General features: G+C 53.6%; 10 protein-coding genes across 10 annotated transcripts; 4 read left to right on the top strand and 6 right to left on the bottom strand.

Moving 5' to 3' along the window:
• Positions 1-31: 31 nt before the first annotated feature.
• Positions 32-1170, bottom strand: BKA58DRAFT_371469 (ribosomal protein L30, ferredoxin-like fold domain-containing protein). The gene is made up of 4 exons (XM_046169031.1): positions 1126-1170; positions 970-1078; positions 738-904; positions 32-688 (listed from the first exon to the last, which is right to left on the bottom strand). Exons 1-4 carry the CDS (start codon positions 1137-1139, stop codon positions 229-231), a joined length of 750 nt encoding a protein of 249 aa, XP_046030272.1. The 5' UTR covers positions 1140-1170; the 3' UTR covers positions 32-228.
• Positions 1171-1196: 26 nt separating this feature from the next.
• Positions 1197-4165, top strand: BKA58DRAFT_1583 (cytosine-5--methyltransferase NCL1). Its single transcript, XM_046164913.1, has 2 exons — positions 1197-1395; positions 1449-4165. Exons 1-2 carry the CDS (start codon positions 1375-1377, stop codon positions 3984-3986), a joined length of 2559 nt encoding a protein of 852 aa, XP_046030271.1. The 5' UTR covers positions 1197-1374; the 3' UTR covers positions 3987-4165.
• BKA58DRAFT_1579 (C3HC zinc finger-like-domain-containing protein) lies at positions 4166-6165 on the bottom strand. Its single transcript, XM_046164904.1, has 2 exons — positions 5226-6165; positions 4166-5174 (listed from the first exon to the last, which is right to left on the bottom strand). Exons 1-2 carry the CDS (start codon positions 5914-5916, stop codon positions 4345-4347), a joined length of 1521 nt encoding a protein of 506 aa, XP_046030270.1. The 5' UTR covers positions 5917-6165; the 3' UTR covers positions 4166-4344.
• Positions 6166-6519: 354 nt separating this feature from the next.
• Positions 6520-7587, top strand: BKA58DRAFT_304573 (uncharacterized protein; the record flags this gene model as incomplete). Its single annotated transcript, XM_046167019.1, has 1 exon — positions 6520-7587. One exon carries the CDS (start codon positions 6520-6522, stop codon positions 7585-7587), a length of 1068 nt encoding a protein of 355 aa, XP_046030269.1.
• Positions 7588-7893: 306 nt separating this feature from the next.
• BKA58DRAFT_1425 (uncharacterized protein) lies at positions 7894-11831 on the bottom strand. The gene is made up of 2 exons (XM_046164620.1): positions 8991-11831; positions 7894-8940 (listed from the first exon to the last, which is right to left on the bottom strand). The coding sequence occupies exons 1-2, from the start codon at positions 11415-11417 to the stop codon at positions 8200-8202; spliced, it is 3168 nt and encodes a 1055-aa protein (XP_046030268.1). The 5' UTR covers positions 11418-11831; the 3' UTR covers positions 7894-8199.
• Positions 11832-14502, bottom strand: BKA58DRAFT_1424 (uncharacterized protein). The gene is made up of 3 exons (XM_046164616.1): positions 14260-14502; positions 13894-14204; positions 11832-13848 (listed from the first exon to the last, which is right to left on the bottom strand). Exons 1-3 carry the CDS (start codon positions 14333-14335, stop codon positions 12247-12249), a joined length of 1989 nt encoding a protein of 662 aa, XP_046030267.1. The 5' UTR covers positions 14336-14502; the 3' UTR covers positions 11832-12246.
• Positions 14503-14791: 289 nt separating this feature from the next.
• Positions 14792-15900, top strand: BKA58DRAFT_1510 (uncharacterized protein). Its single transcript, XM_046164781.1, has 3 exons — positions 14792-15119; positions 15170-15356; positions 15449-15900. Exons 1-3 carry the CDS (start codon positions 14896-14898, stop codon positions 15713-15715), a joined length of 678 nt encoding a protein of 225 aa, XP_046030266.1. The 5' UTR covers positions 14792-14895; the 3' UTR covers positions 15716-15900.
• BKA58DRAFT_1473 (uncharacterized protein) lies at positions 15715-16767 on the bottom strand. Its single transcript, XM_046164707.1, has 3 exons — positions 16636-16767; positions 16193-16588; positions 15715-16128 (listed from the first exon to the last, which is right to left on the bottom strand). The coding sequence occupies exons 1-3, from the start codon at positions 16649-16651 to the stop codon at positions 15941-15943; spliced, it is 600 nt and encodes a 199-aa protein (XP_046030265.1). The 5' UTR covers positions 16652-16767; the 3' UTR covers positions 15715-15940.
• A 620-nt stretch (positions 16768-17387) lies between these two features.
• On the top strand, positions 17388-18988 carry BKA58DRAFT_1471 (uncharacterized protein). Its single transcript, XM_046164703.1, has one exon. The coding sequence runs from the start codon at positions 17592-17594 to the stop codon at positions 18828-18830; it is 1239 nt and encodes a 412-aa protein (XP_046030264.1). The 5' UTR covers positions 17388-17591; the 3' UTR covers positions 18831-18988.
• Positions 18989-21921, bottom strand: BKA58DRAFT_1428 (uncharacterized protein). Its single transcript, XM_046164627.1, has 9 exons — positions 21612-21921; positions 21505-21563; positions 21430-21440; positions 21296-21378; positions 20884-21233; positions 20754-20832; positions 20653-20704; positions 20505-20600; positions 18989-20440 (listed from the first exon to the last, which is right to left on the bottom strand). Exons 1-9 carry the CDS (start codon positions 21725-21727, stop codon positions 19148-19150), a joined length of 2139 nt encoding a protein of 712 aa, XP_046030263.1. The 5' UTR covers positions 21728-21921; the 3' UTR covers positions 18989-19147.
• Positions 21922-22013: the final 92 nt, after the last annotated feature.

Here is a 22013-nt window from a genome sequence, read left to right as displayed (position 1 = left end):
ATCGACACATTACAAGCGAACAAAAAATGGAATGGGCTTTTTTGGAATGAACTTTTTGAATTCTTCCTTCAGCTGATGTGCAGAAGACTTGTCTAAGCTAACCAGAGCATGTGGCTCGGCCTGCCCTCCATCCTCCGTCGAGGAGTGGGCGACCAGTAGTCGTGATCTTCATGGTATCGTTTTGAAGCTAACCGTTTACTCCACCCATTGAACAAAAAGTACAACAGCCTAGTTCATCTGCCTAACGAGCTGGTTGATGAACTCCTCGCGGTTACCAAGGTCGCCACCCTCGATGAAGTGCTTGAACTTGCGGGTGCGGAAACCACCGTTGGGGGAAGACAGCTTGAAGGGCCAGAGGAAGTTGGAGACGGCCTTGAAGTTGGGGCCGACTGTGTAGATCTCGTGGATGATGTCCTCAATGCAGGTGATACCGAACTTGCCGAGGCTGGCCTCGATGAGCTCGTTGTCGGTGATCGGCAGACGCTGCTTGTTGACCTTTCCGTAACCGCGCTTGTAGACAAGCTCGCGGACAGTCTTCAAGTTGGGGTATCCGTAGGCGACGAAGGGCTCGACAATCTTCAGCATCTCGCTGGTGGCCTTGGTGAGCTTGACGAAGACACCGTTGTTGATCTGGAGAAGACGGAGGAGCTGGAGGGTCTTGCGCTTCTTAGGGTCGATCTTGTTGATACTGCGTGGGTTAGTAAGAGATTTTGCAGACGTTGAAAATTGCAACATACCCCTTGATACGGACAACGAAGGCGAGGCGGGACTCGGCGGGGACGAAGAGAGAGTTGTCACGCTTCGCGGCACGCTTGGCCTCGATGACATCGCGCTGGGCCTTTGCGTACTCCTGGGTGTACTTGGCGGCGCGCTCCTTGATGACCTCGCGCTTTTGCTTGCTGGCCTAAGAAATCTTAGCCAACTGTGGAACTCCTATCTGCTTGCGCAGGTTCTGGGAGACGGTTATACCTCACGCTTCTTCTTCAACTCAGCGGCCTGGGAGTCGCTGGTCTTCTGGTGGGCCTTCTGCTTCTTGAGCACCGACTCGGGGACAGCGATGTCATTCTGGGTGGGGACGCTGGACTTGTTAGCTGAGTTGCGGTGAATTGACAGCGGCATACTCACGATGAGCGGGCCATTTTGCTGGTGGTTAGTATCCTTGTGGTTGTCGGAAGCTGGAGGAAGAAAGTTCGGTTGTCCAAGTCGAAATTCATGTGCGGGCGCTAGCGTTGCCGCCAAGATCGAGTGCAGCGCTAATGCCCCGCTCTATTGGCCCGCCTCTCGCAGCTATCGACATTTTCCTGAGAGCTACCAACTTGCGACAGCTGCGGCAGGTTTGCAAATTCAACCTTTTCCCTATACCTACTCGCAGCAATGGCACGAGGCGGCGGTCGCGTGAGTAGATACAGCATGCGCCACCTATATATAACGCCCACTGACTTCCATAGGGCGGTGGTCGCAAACCATTTCGCGGCAAGGGTAAAGGTCGCGGCGGCGGCGGTGGTGGTGGAGGCCGTGATACTCGCTCAGAGCCATGGTCTACCATCGAGCGCAAGAATGAGCTCTTCGAGAGCTACTATCGCATGGGAGGATTCTTGGAAGAAGCAGAGTTCGAGGAGATGTGGAAGGCTCTCCAGACCGACCTGCCCAACAGTTTCCGCTTCACTGGCACCAAGTCCGATGCCCTCGCAGTGCGTGAAATCTTCAAGCAACGCTACATCCCGGCGATCGCATCCAAGCAGTTTGAAGGCAAGCCCGTGTCGCCTCCCGAGGCAGTCCAGGCCTTCCCCGATGAGCTCGTATGGCACATGAAGACGCACAAGAAGGTCATTCGACGACATGCTCCCTTTGCCGACTTCCAGAAATTTCTCGTCGCCGAAGCCGCGTCCGGAAACATCAGCAGACAAGAAGTCGTCAGCATGATACCGCCACACTTTCTCGACGTCAAGCCAGGCATGGTAGTCCTCGACATGTGCGCAGCACCAGGAAGCAAGTCGGCGCAGTTGGCTGAGATGATCCACGGCGACGAGGAAGAGCGCGTACAACGGGTAGCGAACGGCGAGTCGGTTGACCTTAGCCAAGACGGTGACTACAGCGACGACGGGCGTTCAACAGGTCTCCTTATCGCGAACGACTCCGATTACAAGCGTGCCGGCATGTTGGTCCATCAGGTCAAGCGCCTCAACTTCCCCAACCTCATCGTAACCCAACACGACGCCTCCATCTTCCCCTCGATCGAACTACCCAGCGATGGCCAGAGAAAACAATACTTGAAGTACGACAGGATCTTGGCCGATGTGCCTTGCTCTGGTGATGGAACCGCCCGCAAGAACCCGAACGTATGGCAGAAGTGGACACCCAAGGATGGTCTTGGTCTCCACGGACTCCAGCTGCGCATCCTGTTCCGAGGTCTTCAGATGCTGAAGAAGGGTGGCCGCATGGTGTACTCAACCTGTAGTTTGAACCCCGTGGAGAACGAGGCTGTCGTCGCAGCGGCCATTGAGGCTTGCGGTGGTAACTCCAAGGTCCGACTCGTGGACTGCTCAGACCATCTGCCAAACCTCAAGCGAAAGCCCGGTCTCAACGTGTGGAAGGTGCTCGACACATCGTCAGTCACTGCTGCAGGAGAGAAGACCGCTCACATGTTCACCAACTGGGAAGCCTACCAAAAAGCGAGGGCAAAGTACGAGGCCGAAGAGCCCGAACGCCAATTCTCCACCAAGGTTACTCCCGGATGCTTCCCCCCTGTACCGAAGTCCGAGGAGGAGCGCATTCCTCTCGAAAACTGCATCCGTGTTTACCCGCACTTGCAAGACACTGGCGGCTTCTTCATCGCCATCCTTGAGAAGCTGGATGACATCAAGATCGCGCAGGTCCAAAACCCAGAGAACTTGGCCAAGGCCCAGAGGTCACACGCCAACGCCGATACGACCACCGACTCGTCGATCCCCACTCCTGCTGAGAACGTGATTGAAGCCGACGCTACCAAGACAGAGTCTGCAGATGAGGCCTCGGAGACGGCTCCTCTGAAGCGCAAGCTGGAGGAGGATGAAGACACTGAAGCCCCAAAGAAAGCCAAGACCGAGGACGCAGTCGCTGAGGCAGCGCAAACACCAGACGCAAAGCCCGCCACTAACGGCTCAGCCGCCCGCTTGAAGCCTGAGAACCAGTCTCAAGCCAAGGAGTACTTTGAATACCTCCCCTCTGACGATGCAACCATCGCCTCCATCATGAACTTCTTTGGTATCGACGATCGCTTCCCACGCGACCGCTTCATGGTCAAGAACAAGGAGGGTCTGTCGCTCAACAAGATCTACTACACTTCCGATTTGGCAAGAACCATCCTCACACTCAACAAAGACCGTGGCATGAAGTTCATACATTGCGGTGTCGTCATGTTCGTCGCGCACAAGATCAAGGACCAAGACCGTACACAAGCACCATGGAGGTTACAGAACGAGGGTATCCGTATCCTCGAGCCATGGGCGCGGAAGCGCATAGTCAAGCTCGAGAAGAAGGAAACCCTTCACCAGCTCATCCGCGAGATGTTCCCCAAGCTACCCAAGGAGGGTGACACCGGCCTCGGCGAAGTCGGCTCGCAGCTCCAACAGATGGATGTTGGCTGCTGCTTCATCCGCGTCGAGAAGGACGACGAGAAGGGCATCCCATTCCGCATGGTACTTCCTCTCTGGAGACATCCCGGCAGCGCCAACCTCATGGTCGACAAGGACGACCGTAAGGCCATGCTACTGAGGCTGTTCAACGAAAAGGATACCGAGATTATCAACCACGTTGCCGACAAGGCCAAGGCGGAGCAGCAAGCCCGCGATGCTGAAGAGGCAGGTGAGGATGATGCCAAGGTGAAGGAAGAGGGAGACGTCAGTGACGGCGAGCAAGCCACCGAGGCCATGGTCGCTGAAGAGGAAGAGGGCGCTATGAAGGTCGAAGTGGAAGACGATGACGTGAAGATGGAGGGCGATGCTTAGGTGTCGTCATCTCTTCACAACGTAAAAGTCATTGTTAGAGCATTTTGGCTTTGGCTCATCATTTGGTTTGCATTTGGGTTGGCGTTTTATTCTTTTCGGTCATCATCTAGAGCTCAGCTTCAGCTTCTTACTCTATCACGCATATCTATGTATGAATGTCATGATGCAATCGTTCAACACCTTCATCGCCTCTTTGATCATGACCTCCAACAACATGTATTACAAGGGGTATTCCAATAAAACTACAAAACATGCTCCAGACACCCCTCACCTCCACCAATACAGGACCTCGCTCAGAAACACGTAATAAACAAATCTTCTCTCACGCAAAACGATACCTCCCCCTCAAAAAGCCCACCTAAGACTTTTCCTTATCCCCCGCTTTCGTCGCAACGCTCTTTCCGCTCTTAACACTCTTCCCACTCTTCATACTCTTCAAGCTCTTCTTACTCGCACTACGCTTGAGTTTTGCTTTGAGTTTACTCCATTTCTCCCTCAGGCCACCGTCTTCATCCTCGTCAACATCTTTCGGCCTCTCGACGCTATCGAAACTGCCGCGCGGATACTCGAGCTCACTGCCTATGTCTACGCTATCGTTGTTCCTGGCGTGTTGCTGATGCGATTTCCGGGGTGTCTGTTTATTGGGAGTTTGGATACCAGATGATGTGGCGGCGTCTTTGTGCCGACCCAGGAGCATGAATTGGAGGGTTTGCCAGGCGGGCATGTTGGCGATTGGACTATCCTTTTCGTTGGCCTGGACATCGGCGTTCTTCCAGGGACAATGTTCGCGGTGGGACTCAAGAAGATTAAGCCTCAGACTCTCAATCGGCACATCTAACTTCTTGCTCATCTCTGTGAGGCGCGTGGCGGATGAGAGCCACAGACCCAGGCGCTGGAAACAGTGGTTGCATACTGCGAGGGAGATGCGCGATTCGGAGACGCCGGTCCAGCCGAAGAGGGCGAAGACGAAAGCTACGGTGTCGCTGGGTGAGAGCGGGGGTTGGGTACCGGAGGATGTGAAGAAGGAGGAAGGGATGCGGGAGAGGATTTGTTGGATGGGTGGGTCGGGATATGTGATGTGTTCGAGGAGGGGGAGGTCGGCGGATATGGCTTTGAGGAAGCGGTAGCGGTCGAGTAGTTCGGCTGAGCTCTTGGTGCGTGATGCGATGGGGATGTGGTAGATGTCTTCTGTTTGGGTCGTTAGTCGTGGTACTGTTGCTGTCGCACGTGTCGTCCTACCTTGACACCCTCGCTTCCTCCACAGGCAGTCATCCGAATGTCCTTCGACAATGAGATCCTTGTATCGGTCAATTAGAGCGTCGTCGATATCGAAGGCCAGATCCTCGCTCATCTCGAGATCCTTTCCATTCGCATCTTTCCGCTTCGGCCTCAGCTTGACCGCAACACGATTCTCGCATCCACCCTTGCAAGCCACTGTGTTCCAGATATCGCAACTCCAGCCCCGCTTCGCCCACTCGACCTCGTTGATCGCGTCTGGCTTGGTCGTCCACTTCCTCACATCTGCAAACGTCTTCAGTCGCTCAAGGAAGTGTTCTTGGCTATATGGCTGGAAGTTGGGTGCTTTGCGCGGGGTCGAGGCTTTCGGTGTGACTACAGTCTTGCCTACAACCTTGATTGTCTTTTCCCTCCGTGGTGTCATAAGCTGTTCCTTGAGCTGCCGTATGCGCTCCTGTCCTTCCGATATGCCTCTCTGGCGCTCCATGCTCAGATTTGCGCTGCGCGGACGCTTGTTCGGATGTTCAGGGCTGTCCGGTTCCGAAAGCGCGGAAAGCGACGCGGTCGATGCATTTGACTCTTGGAGGGTGCTCGCGAGTGAAGTAGTTGAGTTGCTTGCGGTGAGATTATCTAGGAGCTTGTGGAACTTGCGCTTCGTGGTCGCAAGCGCGGGCTGCTGCTCTGTCGAAGTCATGGTGCCGGAGTGAAAGAGTTCGCGATGAATTGGGCGGAAGGGCGGATCGTTCGAGTTTGATTATTGGGATGCGCGTGTCGTAGAGTCGTTCTATGTCGATCTTTGTTTACGTCCACTCAAGAAGAATGCCAGGTCCGTCTATTCGCTCAGCATCGATCGGTCGTAGTCGAAATGATGTGATAAAAGCTGCACTTCGCAAGACAAGACCGCAATCTCGAATGTCTGTGCACTAACAGTTGAAAGCCGTTGGGGGAAGTGTTGTTGCCATGGCGGCGACCCGATTCCCCATGCAGTAACCTCCGCCCGCAGCGCCAAGCGGCGGCCAGCGGCTGCGTCGCGTCAACCCACCGACCTGCAGAACCCCACCAAAGCGACAAGGAGGGGCTGAAGATTGTTAAGTGTTAGCGTTCAATGCCCACCCAAATTGCGCCATCAAGATTCTTCCTGCTAGCACTCGCCATCCTGGCTATCTCACTTGTCAATCCATCACTGTTCTCTCGCAGTGTTGCTCGTCTTTCTCAATTGAAACACCACATCTACCCGTCCGCCGCGCTTCATACCTCACAGCACGTATACACAAACTCCAATCGAAGCATACAAACAATGGCCTACGAAAAGGAACTGGAGATTGCTCTCCTCGCCGTGCAACGCGCTTCTATCCTCACAAAGTCCGTCTACTCGAGCCATTCCAAAGGCACGCTATCCAAGAGCGACTCCTCACCCGTCACAATCGGCGACTTCGGCGCACAAGCCCTAATCATCGCATCGATAAAGCACGCATTCCCCGAAGACGAAGTCGTCGGCGAGGAGGACGCCAATGACCTACGCAAGAATGACTCGCTCCGAGACCTCGTCTGGGATCTAGTACAAGCAGCGAAGCTCGACGACAGCAGCGCAGAGGAAAAGATCGGCGGACCCATCAAGAGCGCAGACGCCATGCTCTCAGCACTCGACCAAGGAAACAGCGAGGGCGGAAACAAAGGCCGGATCTGGGCTCTCGACCCCATCGACGGCACAAAAGGTTTCTTGCGCGGTGGACAATACGCCGTTTGTCTCGGTCTCCTCGTAGACGGCGTCCCCACCGTCGGCGTAATCGGGTGCCCCAACCTGCCCGTTGACGACCAAGCCCCCCTCACCACAACCACCGGACAAGACGCCGACGACAAAGAGGGCAAGGGCGTGCTCTTCGGCGCTGTAAAGGGACAAGGCGCTACAAGCCGCCCCCTCAGCGCAGGCGCTCTCACACAAGCCAACCCCATACAAATGAAACCCCTCTCCGACGTCACCCAAGCCACCTTCTGCGAATCCGTAGAAGCAGGCCACTCCTCCCAAGGCGACAACGCAGCCATCGCGTCCAAGCTAGGCATCACCAAGCCCTCCGTACGCATGGATTCCCAAGCAAAGTACTGTTCCATTGCGCGTGGAGCCGGTGATTTGTACCTCAGACTGCCGGTTAGCAAGACGTACCAGGAGAAGATTTGGGATCACGCGGCGGGTGTTGTGTTGGTCCAGGAAGCTGGTGGTGAGGTTAGTGATGCGTATGGGAAGCCGCTTAACTTTGGTCTGGGGAGGACGCTTAGGGAGAATAAGGGTGTTGTTGCTGCGCCTAAGGATGCGTTTAAGCAGGTTATCGAGGTTGTGAAGGAGGTGCTGTTGAATAAGAAGGAGTAGGGGTGTGGTTGTTGACTGATATGATATGATGATTTTGTGTACCAAGTTGTGTGGTCTTGATTCTGATGAGGTGATAAGTTGATGTCACAGTCTTCTCATTACGAGGCTGAACCACACCTTTTCTTTCTCCAACTACATCACAAGCAAAGCAGCCACAGTACTAAACAATACTCACAAGACACTTCTAGTATAACCCCGCGTCGAAAAATCTGATTGAACTACCCTCATACTCTAGAAGCCCAAACCTGCTAACCTAGAAAAACGCCAAAATGCGGAACTATGAAGTACCCTCAAGATATCCCTGCCTACCAACCTGAACTTACTCCTACTCCAATACCAGTATTCCCATAAAAATCCCCCCATCCTATTCCATTTCCACCAGAAAAGCCGTAGTCAAACGTAACTAAGTTCCCATTTTCGAACCATATTTCCTCCCTTTGGGTATCACCTGCTGTAGATCCTCCATCTTCTTACTCCGTAAAATTGCAATCTGGTGTTTCTCTCCATGTGGATGATGTTCAAGTTGTTGTCAACGTGTTGTTGAAGTGGCTTGTATGAGCGATGCGCTGCTTTCGCGTCCTGGATAGACTGTCAAAGTCATCGAATGACGACTCATGCTGTGAGTGTAGTCGTAGGCGTGAGAATACCGCCGCCTAGAGTATCGTCTCCGGATTCATCAACGAAGGTGCTTTCGGCACCTGCGTCGAGCTCGTCGGTATCTATATCCGCCTCTGCACCGGTATCATTGACTTCCTCGGTCTGTTCTTGCTCATTGTCATGCTGAACGTGTTCAGCCTCTACGTCTACCGGTAGATGCAGTATGTGAGCACTCATACCAGGCACAGGAGTGAGGTGTATCTGCGCGAGTCCTTGCTGGAGTGCTTCAACCTCCTCGTTTACGTCTTCAGTCATTTCGACGTTGTTCTCTTCTTCGTCGGAATGATCGTAGGCGACGTGGTATGGCGAAGGCCCCGACGCACTGATGGTGGTCAAGTTTGCGGGTTCCTCCATGACACCGAATTCTGTTGTCACAGTGATAGAGTCCGGGCTCGGGATGGGTAGCTCGTGTGCATATGATGAGGAGGAGCCGTCCATGATCGGGTTGACAGTGCTCTCGTCATAGACTGTCGTAAAGAATTCAAACATCTGTCCAGCCAACTCATCTGCCTGCCCGCGCTCTTCCTTGTCTTTCCTCTGCTTGGCGATGGCACGGAGTTGTTCCTCTTTCTTTTGTTTGATCTCCGCCTCAAGCCGGCATTTGGCACGAACGTTGGGTTTGTGTGTGCATGTCGGGCAGTGGTAGTTGACAGTGCAGAATGTGCAGGTGCAACTTGGGTTCGACGATGCGCATTGCTAAAGATATATTAGTGACTACGATGATCATGTACTGGTAGTGAACTTACATCGCAAACAAGAACTGCACACTCCGAGCATTCCTTAAGGATAGCTGGACACTGTGGTCGAACATCCCCTGCGGGTCTCGGATACTGGCAAAAGTATGCACCACAACCACTCCATTGAACGGGATGCCGTGGATTGCACGGCAGAGGAAGAGGATTCGTGACTGGGTGATTGATTGGAACGCGTTGCGAATTCGGCGGCCAAGCACTGGTGGGTCGACCGCGAACGCCAGACACGCTGAAGGAACGCGGGCGCCCAGAGCTGATGGGAACAAACGATAGCGACGTGGCAAGTTGGAAAGGCTCGGGATTTGAAATAGAATTGAAAGATGTGGTGGTCGACATATCGATTGACGAGTGTTGAGGAGCAACCATGATTTGCGACTGAGACATGGGTGTCTCGGAGGATTCAGACTCGTTGTCCCCCGTGGAGTAGAAGTCTAGATGCGATGACGATGCTGTAGGTGTGCGTTCAGGATCCGGTGTACTGGCCCTATTCGGGTTGAACTCGGGTATGACGAGGCGTTGTGGCGGCTCGTTGTGTGACCGCACATGGTCTCGCTCTGTATGTAGGTCCCGGTAACCACACTTGCGGACCTTGAGCGCCCTGAAGTCATGCTCCTTGCATATGGGGTTTTTGCAAGCCCGACATGACACTTTCCACCTGAAGCTTCGATAGCAGTCGTTACATAGCCCTCTCGGACATGTTTGTTGTTGCAGATCAAGCGAGTCTTGCTTCAGGTACGACAGGATATCAACGTCTTCCCCAAGCACATATTCGTACAGGCCGTTGTTCTTCAATTCCCGGACGTAGTCCACGGGTCGAAGTGTGTTGCTGAAGTCCGGATCCTCATACTCCTTTGTGCGAGGTAAAGGCGCTGCGCGTATCTTATCCGCTCCTCGGCCACCCAGTCCAGTACCCAAAACAGCAATACCGCCACCGCCAGAGAAGATGGGCTCAAGACAACACCAATGCATGTTCAATTTTGGTGGCTCGCGGTTCGCAGGTGGTACAGGCATACCGTTGTTCCCGTCTTCGGAATCAGAGTCGTCGTCATCCTGTGCACCCTCGTTCATGAGGTTCGGTGACCGGCTCGCGCCTGGGGCCCACCAAAAGCGATTCTGGTCAACCTTCTCCTCTTGACTCCGGTCTTCCAGTGGTCCAGAAGACCCTGACGCGTGTCCAAGTGTGCCGCCCAATGTGCCGGTGTTGCCAAAAGCCAGGTTTGCGAAGTGCCGTGTCTTAATTCGTTTCCTCGGTATCGGCCTGTTGAAGGCGCAGCTCGCACAGAGCGTCTTCCTGCAGCCCATGCAGTGCATGCGGACACTGCACGACTCGCATCGCTCCAGGATAGGATCGTTGCATTGCGCGCATTTGACTTCTTCAACAAAGACAGTATGGCTCCTCCGCTCGTGCACTGGGACATGTTTGCCTTCTCCGGCGGAGTTCCCGTCTTCGGGACCGAGTGGCTCGCCATCCTCTCCGGTCTCGGCAATCTCCCATAACCGGCCATCGTGTTCGCCCAGCTTGGTCGTGCCTTCCACCGGGCCAATGCGGTTGCTCGATCGCCATAACCGGTCAAAAGGTACCCAGACTTCCATGTTCTGGGGTCCTGCTCTTCCAGCGTGGTAGTCCTTTCTCCGGTTGCACCTGCCGCCCGGTGTCGGACACCACGCTGTATCTGTCCATATCCCCAACTGATGGCATATCTCGATAAGCTGGTGGGTGGGGTCGGAATCGGAGTCTCTCCGAATGAGGGAGGACGGGAGGTAGGGCCGCCGGCGGTGGTGTCGACAGCGGTAGGTGTAGAGGCTCTTGAGAGCGAGGTCCTTCTTTATCCAAGGTGCGTCCTTCAGTGTGTAGGGTTCGAGGAAGGGCACGATGTGGTACTTGATGGAGACGTTCTTGCAGCCGCGTACCGACAGATGCTGGAGGGTGTCCTTGCGCGGGCCAACTACGTCGCTGATAAGCGAGACGCCAGCCACGGCCGTGTTGCAGAGGTCCAGACTGGTCAACCGTGACCCGTTCGGCAGTATAGTCTGGATGAGGAGGGCGTTCAGCGAGTAGGCCTTGGATTGGCGTTCCCGGTTCTCAGGCGTCTCGTTGCCGGGCGAGCCCACTGCGACGGCGGGCTGGGGCAGGCGGAAGGAGAGCGTCTTCCATGCGAGGGGGTACTGCTGCAGGAAGTGGCGCAAGTGACGTGATGTGTGGTAGAGTTCGAGGAGGGTGACGGTGGAGATCTGGGCGAGGAGCGACTCTAGAACGGGCGGGTACGAGGTGATTATGGATTCGAACAGGCTGAGGCTGGCTCCTGGTGCGGCGGCGTGGCTCACTGTTATCGTCTCGGTGTGCGTCGTCGCGGCTTTGGAGCCATGGCGGGTGGTGCAGGCCCCGAAGTCGCCGTGGCCGCCGTGGAGTATCGTGCTCATGCTTCGTGGGTGGTGAGTGACGGTGTCTACACAATCACGCCCGGGAAGAGGATGGCAGCGACATGCACGGGTGGAGCGCGTTGAGTCGTGTCGCGCAAGCGAAGATGGTCGTGTGAGATGGCTTGGCCAGCCGTCCGTCGCAGGCCAGGGTTCTTAGGCCAAGATGAAGGCGATCCGTTTGCCGTCGCCGGGCGATCTTTCTGCCTCACCGATAGCCAGGTGCGACTAGCAGTACCATCCTCACTGTCATTCGGCTCACGCTGCCGGCGACTTCATCAAAGACGCGAAACTTGACGTGCCAAGCTGAGACTTTGATAGATATGCATTCGGCCCTCCTCACCCTCACGCCGGCGCCAACCAGCCTATCAGCCAGCGGCACATTGCAGTCCCTCCCTCAGCCTTGCCGCGACAGCCCTCTGCCAGCTCAACACGGTGCATCACCTGGCGACACTAGTGCGCGTTGCTTTTGCCTGTTGGCAGACACGACACTTCTATTCCATTCGCCTGTGCGCGTCCATAATCACATCATCCGCGCTTGCTGTGCGACTGCTACTGAAACCCCTTTACCCCGCTGCACTGTCCCAATTCGCCACCCTTAGCATATCATGGCAGGAGAGACAACACCAAACCAAAAACATTACATAGGATACGCTAAGAGGATATCAAACAGAGTGCGCCAGGTAGGCCCTTGAGCGAAAAGTTATTGGGCATACGCTCGTGCCCACAACATATTCCAACAAAAACAAAGACAAAACGCCGCAGGGACCCCTCTGCGCTACTGAGTGCGTACGCAGGGCAGCATGCGGACCAAATATTCCAAGTACCACAATCAAAATACCCAATTGCCCTGCGTGTCCCGATCCTCAAGCCCATCAAACAGAACAATATCCCATTGATCCTCATCCTCACCAGCCGGCGGCCACAGCGAATTATCAATGAATGAAAACACTGGGAGATGCTGCCCCGTAGCCGTAGCATTCATCAGCTTACCCGCATCCGAGTCGAGATCGAAAACCGGCCGTATGGGCAGCTTCATAAACTCCAATTCCACAGTCCCGAAGAAAGGTATCGTATGGCGGACTTTGCCACCAGGTTGTTTGCTCGGGTCCAGTGAGGAGAGGATCTTCTTGAGTACTATAGCGCTACGTGCTGCGATTCTTTCGCGTGGGCTGGCGTTGGCGAGTTTTTCCATTTCGCCGATGAGGCGGCATATCATGGCGAAGTCTGTTCCTTTGGTCTTCTTTACTTCGGTCTTGTCCTTTGTACCCAGCTCGATGACGATGTCGAGGGTGAGTGTGACGGCGGCGATGAAGACTCCGAGCTCTGCGAAACGACAGCAGGCTTGTGTGATGCTGGCGTTGCGAAGCGCGAACCATCTCATCAAGATATTGCGGCAGGCCTGTAATGCAGTGACTTTGGAGTATTCGTAGCGGTTGTCGAGATGTGCTCTCAGTAAGTAAGGCAGGTGAATGAATAGCTTCATCTGAAAGTGCCAGACTTGCACCATCAGTCGCTCTAGGGTAGCGAAAGATTCTGGCGACCTTGCTGTCGACGGTATGTTTGGCACTTCCCAGAAGTCCTTCGGCATCTCCTTGATGCTAAACTCTAGCTGTTCGTCCAATGCCAGCGCCGCCGAGTATGCCTGTGGCGAGACATCGCGATCAAGCTCCGCCACTTGTCTTGTCATGTAGTTAAGTTTCGACCGATGAACCAGATGTGGGCTGGCGTCTGCTGGAAGTGGATAGTCGTCCGCGCCGAACGGGAGGCGAAGATGCAGTCCTAGATACCGATCAATGTCAACGAAAGAGCGCCATATCGACTTGGCGTCCGAAATCGCCGGGATCGGGGGATTAAGGTCGTCCTGCGCAATAATGCGCTGAAATCCCATGAGATGTGCCAGACTTAGACCACGCCGCACAACAAGCCATGACTGCCGTAACGAGGCACTGTTTAGATGGTAGAAAGCTAGGAGCAAAAGCGTCTCAAGTCCATGCAATGTCATGACCTGCTCGTCCGAGGAAGTTACCAACGATGTCACCGTCGATACATAGTTCTGCATTGCCGCCTCCATGTTCCAGATGCTCGAGAGGCGCGAATGGTCGAAATCGGGTGGGAGTGAGTTGATACAGATGGCCAGATGCAGCAGGGTGCGAGCGATGATAATGGTCCGCTCTTGTGCGACAGCCTGCATACACAGAGCATACGACTGCAAGTCGTTGTCAACATAGATCTCTTTCGACGCCCGGTAAATGCCTTCCAAGATCATCCATCCGTTAGACGATTCGAAAATGATATCTGCATCATGTTGCGACGGCAATAGGGCGGCTAGGGTTTGGTGATTGCTGTCATAGCCTATGGCCTGCCCTTTGCTGTCTGATTTGTCGACCAAAGTACGAAGAGAGGGCGCTGAAGTCCAGGTTTGCGCCCCAAGCTGACAACATTAGTGTGGGCGGCATGATGAGAAGACTCGACTCACAATCCCATCGGCCAGTGAGGAAGTGCTATACGCATCACTTCGCTGTCCCGATACATCCGGTTTGATGTCTTTCTCGCTAGAGCCTGAGGCAGTGAGGGCAGGGCTGTGCGGCACAGTAGTGGCGGCGCCTGCGGTGGCATTTTTACGACACACAAATCTTTCAAAGAGTTGTTCCAGTTTGCATAGCCTTTCTTGGATGTGATTTGAGCATGGATTGCCGTCATCTACCCGATCCGATCCGGTATTGTCCATGATGGCGGAAGAGCTGAGGGTAGTTTGGCTTGCATTCCCGTGAACCTTGCGCTTCTTGCCTGTAGCATCTTTAGCAAGTAGTCCAGAAGATTTGTAAACGGATCCTAGTCTTACACTCCCAGCATGCCCGGCGTAGACTTTTCGAGGGTCGTTTCTTAGAAGTATTACTCGCGTTACTCAATGATTCCATGATACTCTTGGCGATAACAAGCGATGAAGATGGTATGGTTTACAGAGATCTGGTATTCCTGTCACAGGCCTATACCTGATAAGGGCGGCCATGTTACTTTCATAGCGGGGTGAACGTGTTGCGATGGCAATTGCTGATGTGGAGCTGACCTGTCGGACCGCCGGCCGGGTTTCGTCCGCAACGGAGGCCGAGGATTACTCTACTTTAGTAAGTCATACAGTTCCGGCGCTTGGTAACGGCAAGGGAGGCTCGCCCGAAAATATGGCCACCTTAATAAGCGTATCTCTGAACGGGTACTGTAGAGTACCCTCGTGTTTGATGTTTTTGGTGCGCTCTTATCCGCAGCCCTGAATTCCACAGGCTCCTTTGGTGTTGAGAAGTTCGCAACTTTGGATTATCGACATGTCGGCTCCAAGGATGCTCCGACGGATGATTGCACAACGCGACCAGTGCTTATGCGGCCTATCTCCGCCGTGTACCAACGCATTTAAGAAAGCCACGCGCGTTGTTGACAAAACCTGGGAAAGTCGCGTCTCGGATACGGATATCCTATTACCAACATGTCGCTCAAGATCGTAGTTTCTGGTGTCACTGGTCGCATTGGCGCGCATGTGCTGCACCATGCGCTACAAAACCCGCTCGTATCGAGGGTTATCGCAATATCACGGCGGCCCCCACCCGGGATAGAAATTCACGCTAAGCTGGAGGTAGTGTTGCTTGAGGACTTTACAAAATACCCCGACGATGTGCTTGCGAAACTATCCGGGGCAGACGGATGCATCTGGTACCGAGGCATCTGAGTTACACTCCCTAACGACTGCTGACGTTGTCAAGGTGTATGACGACAACGGCTGGTGATCCCATGTTAGAGCTAGAATATCCCAGGGCGTTTGCTGAGGCGTTTGGATCGACCATGCCAGTCGACTCAAAGCGCTTTCGGTATTTGCACTTGTCAGGCGGGATGGTGGAACGCGATCAGGAGAAGTCATTATGGATGAAAGGCTCGATGCGCAAGATCAAGGTAGGCGCTTATTGTTCTTTTGTGATGCCATGTGCGCACGTTGCAGTTAGAGTGATCCGGGGCAAGCTGCCAAAAGTGCTGACTCTGCGAAGGGCCGAGGAGAAGTTCAAATGCTTGAATTCGCAAAGCTGAACGAAAGCTGGACCACAGTCATAGCTCGGCCAGGCATGGTTGTGCAAAGAGGCAGTCTTGTTGGTGAGGCTTCCATGATGATGGCTGGCTCTTCTGGCTCCTTCATCCGATTTGATGAGCTTGCGCTTGCACTCGTGGATGCGGTTGTACATGGCAGCGAAGAGCTGTTACTACCTTCTGCACTCGTACAACGAGGCCAACAATTGGTGAGGGAGGCCATCAAGTGACCTGTTCAGTCAGAAAGGAGGGGGAGATGTTTTGGATTCCATTTGATCCATGAGTTGGAAGCGAAGGCTGGCGCCAAACTACCGCTTAATTTCCTACCGCATATGATCACTGTCAATACCGGGAAGGTTCCGCGTGTGCGCATGATCCATCGAGATCATCTATGTTCATCCGCTATCTGCTGGTATTCCCAAACTCCGATGCAACGTAACGCAGGGTGAGACCTTTCAGGCGTACATATCATCATAGTCTTCTTCGTCATCATCCGCAGGCGGTGGCGGCGGTTGTTTCTTCTTCAACAGTTCTTTGCGATCAAGAGGGCATGTGGAGTTCAGCTTGAGCCAAGGTCCTATGCAGTCCAGATCGAAGCGATGATCGTCGTGACAGGGCAGCCGGACTACGAGTGGATACTTGTCTATGCAATTACCATCAGCCAAGCTCTCAAGCTCTACGTTGGGTCTTTGAGACGTGCGACGTACCTTCGAGGAATGGGTTCACACAGATTGGGCAGGTATCAGAAGGCTTCAGCGCTTTCTTTGGTACGCGCTCCAATTCATCCAGGAAGCTGTTTGGAACTCCCTTCAGTTCTGTGGGCGGGTCGTCGGCATTCTCGCGGAGCATCTCGATCATACTCGCTAACAGATCCCCGTGTTCGTTGTTCTCGTCCGCCGGTCGTCCGCGCATGGTCTCGAAAGCATTGGCAAGCAAGCGGAAGGCCGCCGCCATATTCTCGGGCTGCGGTAAAGCATTGGCGTTCGTATGCGCGCTGGGATCCGACGTGTCCACCAGTTCAAGCTGCGAGAAGAAGGTCGAGAGGTCCGGTCGGCGCGAGGGTTGTTGCGACTTGTTGTCGTCGGTGGAGATGTTGTGTTCAACTGTCTGGGTTAGCTGTTGTGTTGCGCACACAGTCGCTCCTGCCTACCTTCGTAGCCAGACATGGTGGCGGTATTCGCAGGTCCGGATTAGGGTTTGTGGTTTTGGCGGATATGCTTACCAGCTGAAATTATGAAGCTACGCGGAGTAGACGCGTCACAGCAGCAGCCTGAGACCCTGCAGTCTGACCCCTCAGTTGTGGCGAAGGTGGCGCTCATCAGCCACACCTTGACCCACACTGCATGATGACAATTCCACTCTGCGCTCGTCCATCCCGAGGTCTGCTCGCCATCGGCTTTCACTTGAGCCCGTCATTCCTGCCACATCGACGTGTGGCGCAGTCCAAGCCGCCACCCTCATTGGCGCTCGCTGCTCGCAGAGCCCGAAGACAAGCTAATACTAGGGGAAGCTTGTTCGTGTGGTATGCGATTCTTGCGACACGCGACACTTGCGCGTTCTTTCGCAGTAAGTAGCGAGGCCGCGTCTGTCGTTCAAGGTAGAGGTGCAGTGTGGAGGAGTTCCCTGTCAGCGCTGTCCCCAGTCTAGCGACGCTACAGGCACCCTGCACCACCTGCGTGAGGTTGGGCGCTGCATGCATATCTTGTCGATATCTGGGGAAACAAGCAACTGATGCCCAGGCACAGATCTCGGCAAAGATGCGACTCCATTGGAAACCGCTGGCGTGCACTCGAAGCAAATAATTGGGGCCCTGTGGAGCCGGTGATCCAGATCATGCACAGCCTCCTAGTGTTCGCAACCAAGTCGTCACGCACACTTTTCCCTGACAGACAACACAACATGCCGTAAAGGGGCGCAGCCATCGCAGCCGCAACCGATAGAGTCAGATACAAGAGGCAAAGCAGCCTCTGTGACACACTCCAGGTCTGACGCTTCACATTGCCAGTAGGAGTCTTACAGTGCACAACACTCACCGCTTGGACCAACGCCGCCGACGACTACCACTTCACTACTTCACCACTGCATCCAAATTTCCACTTCCGCTCAATGTCGCTGCTCGTCATGTCAACAGATCCACCTTCTACTTTGGAGCGATTATCGCCCTCCTGGATACGCCGTCCCATGTCTCGAAGATCGACATCACCGCAAAAAGAGTCGCGGCCTACAACATCAAACGGCCTACTTGCACCAGAACCAGCGTCAACATTCAGCAATAGCGATGGCACACGATCACCACGCTCAAGCTCATCTAGCCGCCGCGGATCAATAATAGAGTTTGTTACCAGGTTCCGCTCTTCGTCCAACGCCAGTGTCGCAAGCAACAAATCCCAAGACCCTACAGACTTCAGTGAAATCGAGAACTGGTTTTACGGATTCCGGAGATACAACCAACTAGTCAGCAACACCACATCACCAAACAAAGCCGACCCACCGCAAGATCTGTCGAAATCGTTCAAGAAGCTGACGAAGAAATGCGGGGGTCAATTTCTGCACGGGCTACCAGAAGCAGTCTTTGACTTCTCACTACTCTGGTGTCCCGCAGGCCACCTGACCAGGAAAGACAACAACGAACCATCCTGGAGCTGGACTGCCTACGAAGGCCCCGTAAACTATCCATTCGACCCAACAACCTGTCCCGATATGTACAAACTACCACGCAGCGAGGGCGAATGGTTCCAATCCGAGGTCGTAAACTTCCACATCGGTCCCCAGTCGGCGCAATACACTGTCCGGCGGGAAAAAGAAAACTCCTTGCGCATCAAATACCCGCCTTATTTCCACGCGCCGCGCGGCTCGGACCACACCAATGAGTCGAACACACTGCGATTTACTGCATCGACCATCTCCGCAGACGCGTTCACCGCAGAGCCTATCACACATGACGGCAAAGAAATCCCGTCCTCACATCTCGTCAACGAGGAGGGGAAAACTTGTGGCGCAATCATGGACTACGAGTCTGAACTCTCAAAACCCTCTTCCACCGGTCCCTTTGAATTCGTGCTGCTCTCAAGGAATCTGTGGCGCGAACCGAATCCCGATAATCGGAAGCCGGAGTCGAATACTATGCATCCAGCAGGCACGCCTATCTGGGACGGACAGCGTTTTCTGTGGAAGGATAGGGTTTGTGATCATGATGAGCAGTTCGAGGAGGGGCCGTGGAAGATGCTCAATGTTATGTTGATTAAGTGGGTGGGGGAATATGCGGAGCGGGTGGCGATTGCGAGGATACATGAGGATGAGTGGAAGAAGCATAGTCCGAGTAAGCAGGATATTGTACTGAGATGAGATGAGATGAGATGTTTTCATCCTTTGGTTATGATTAGAGCGATGAGATGGGTATAAGGGTGGATACGCCGTTCAATTATGAGGTTTTGAACATATGGGTAGTCGATTACGACTGACTAGAGTTTACAGACCAGATCTGATCTTCATGAAAGTGTTTGCTGACTACAAAGTTTATTTCATGTTTCCATTTCATACCGCTATGTGAACGTATGAGTCTAGCAATCATATACGCTTGGTACCCGAGACTCGGAGACTCCATGTAGTCTCGGCGACTACTTGTAACCTTCCATCAAGAAACGCTGAACTCAACGTGTACTTCAAGTCTTCTCCTGCTTCTTCTTTTCCAACTTCTCCACCTCCTCATCTATGCACTTGAAGCTCCAGTTCTGGTAGAAAAGCGGATATAGGAAAGGCCTCAAGTCGAATCGATTATCGTCAGGTGAGTACGCTTCCGCATGGTAAGAAGGCGTCATTGTCGTCATCTTGTGGCGGTTGATGGCATAGTAGTGGAAGAACCGCTTGACCTTGACTGCGACCTCGGCGGGAGTATACTTATCGGACCATTCGTGTGCTAGGCGAACCCAGGTTCCGTACGGACCAAGTTTAAGCTCTTTGCGGCATTTGCCAAAGACACCGAGTTCTGCGTATGTCATGCCCATATCGACCTCGTCGCTCTGGACATAGTCTTCTGTGAGTGGTTCAAGTTCGGCCGTTGGTGTTGCGTCGATGAACTCGCCGAGGATGGGTAAGTCAAACTCTTTCTGGGCGTATCCAATAAATCTCTTGAGGTCGGTCTTGGAAATGCTGCCGATAGGATTAAGGTCAGCGCTGCTGCAGTCGTACTTGGTGAGGTATCCGCGCAGACACTCGTCGACGTTTCCTGAGGCAAGCACTAAAAGACTACCTCCATTAGGTCTACCCCGAGTCAATGGTAGCATCTGGGCGAAGTAGTAGGCTTGCACAAGCCTTGTTCTAGCTTGGATGTTCTGGAGTGCCAAGTTCTCAGCAGGTGAGCCGCCATGAGCCCTGAATCGTGGCGTAAAGCCCGTAGCCTTCGTCAACCCGTTCTTCGTGCTAGTGTAGATGTCGTCGATATCCGCTTCGACATGGTGACATCCAATGTCTTCCGCTAACCTCTTGGCGCGGCTCCTGGTCTCTGTGCTTGATTGCTGAGACATTCCCATGTATACGGTATGAAGAATGCCGTTGCATATTTGATGTGGGCTCGTGGGCATCCAATCTTCGCCGTGATAAGGGCCTACGATGCGGCGGACATCCTCGAGAACTTGCTTGTTGCCGTCCTGCACAGCCTTGTACACGAGGCGGCACATGGAGAATACCAGAGTCGCGGTGGCGCAGCTGTCGATTCCCCCGCTGAGGGGCAGCATGAAGCCAGCCTGTCCTGACCGGCGGAGGTAATCCCAAAGCCAGCATGCAGGTCCTAGGGCGATCTCCTCTTCAGGTCGATGGTAATGTAATGGTTGGATGGGCGTCGGTCGAATGGTCGGATCGAAGTCTGCATCAGATGACAAACGTATTTCCGCCCTGAAGCGCTCATAACAAGAAGCTGACACAGCTTGTAGACCACGAGACGGACTTGTCCGGTATGACTGCAGAGGTAGAGGTACGAAGTCAGTATATGTCTCACATGCACTTCGCATCGTCAAAACGTACCCATATCTCCTCCAAGTCGATGTTTGCAGAAATGACTTCAACATCATTCAAGGAGAATTGAGACGCTTGTGCACGGACAGTGCCATTGACGAGTACCTGTAAGGAATCAGTACCGATCACACATAGAGTTTGTATTGATATTACTGACCATGCTGGAGCCATCATAGTAGAGGCGGTCACCATCGCAGCCTTTTTGATTGCTAGAGAAGTCAGTGTGTATCTCACATGCAATTTACAGCTAGAACTCACCTATATAGATAAGCGCCACCCCCTTTGGCAGTGGCGTTCTTAATCAGGTCGAGACGCAGATCCAGCTTTCGCAACTCATCTGACATGGGATGTTAGTATGATTCCCTTGCTCCGTACATGGAGAACTCACGATGGGAACCTGACGAATTGATGATGATGTCGACGCCCGCTAAGCTCAAGTCGATATGCGGCGCCCGAGGCGTGAATAGCTCTTCGCAGGTCTCGTAGCCTATTGAGCAGTCGAGGGCAGATATTATCGCGTCTCCGATCGGAACGAAAGCTGAAACTTGGAGAGAGCGTGCAGCAGCGGGAAGCTCATGTAGTTCGTACTGCTCGACGCGTTGGGGTGGAGACCAGGGAATGAAGTATCGGCCTTCTCGATAATTCCCGGCCATGGCAAGAGACATCTTCGGTCTGATGAGCAATATCTTGCCATCCAGCAGCACTATTCTCGCATTGAAAAGATTGCCGTTATGCCTCCTGTATGTTGTTGTACGTATTCAGTGTATGTCTCAAGATGTAGTTCGTACAAAGACACTTACACCGGCATGCCAACATCATAAATGATGCCGTCGAGTTCGCGGTCAACGATGAGAGATGCTAGCATTTCCCAGGCGTGCTTGACCTGACGAGGTCAGTAGCTAATCTCACGTATAGTTCGTACGGGGAATATTACTGTGTCCTGTTCTTCAGAGATGGAGGTAAAAAGTCAGTATATGTATCACATGCACTGCTTACAGTCAAACTTTACCTAAGAAATGATCTAGACACCCGTAACCGGGGATCGACAGTTCCGGCGTGGTAACGTAGCTTCATATGTGAGCTTCTTGTCTCCTCTTGATCATGAATATTCCCTACCGGGCACCATGTTCTTTGGCAAGCTTGATGGTTTCTCTTACACGCGCAACGTTTCCTTCCCAATCGAGCGCCCATTGATTGAGGTTTGCCGTCGAGAATGTGACAAGTCTTCCCATGTCGAGTAACTTGAACACTCCAGTCAAAGCGGGGTGTAGGTTGGTTGAAGTCGGATTGATATAGGAATAGGAGAGAGCGATTAGGAAGAAAGTCCTCGAGGTTGGATCCAAGGCGGAGGGTGACTGATGGAAAAGAAAATATATATTCAACGACTAGAAATTCGCAAGAGGTGGGCGGATCCAGGGTTGTGGTGAGTCTGACTTCAGAAGTTAGTGGTGTCCAGGTGGGGGATACCGGCGCGCGCTAGCGAGCTAGTCCAGATGCAGAAAAGCGCGGGCCAGGGAT

Source organism: Alternaria rosae (genome assembly GCF_020736505.1).
Source record: "Alternaria rosae strain MPI-PUGE-AT-0040 chromosome Unknown BKA58scaffold_1, whole genome shotgun sequence".
Classification (NCBI taxonomy): Eukaryota; Fungi; Ascomycota; class Dothideomycetes; order Pleosporales; family Pleosporaceae; genus Alternaria; species Alternaria rosae.
Note: the sequence above shows the minus strand (reverse complement) of the source record. Positions and strands in the feature narration are given on the sequence as shown.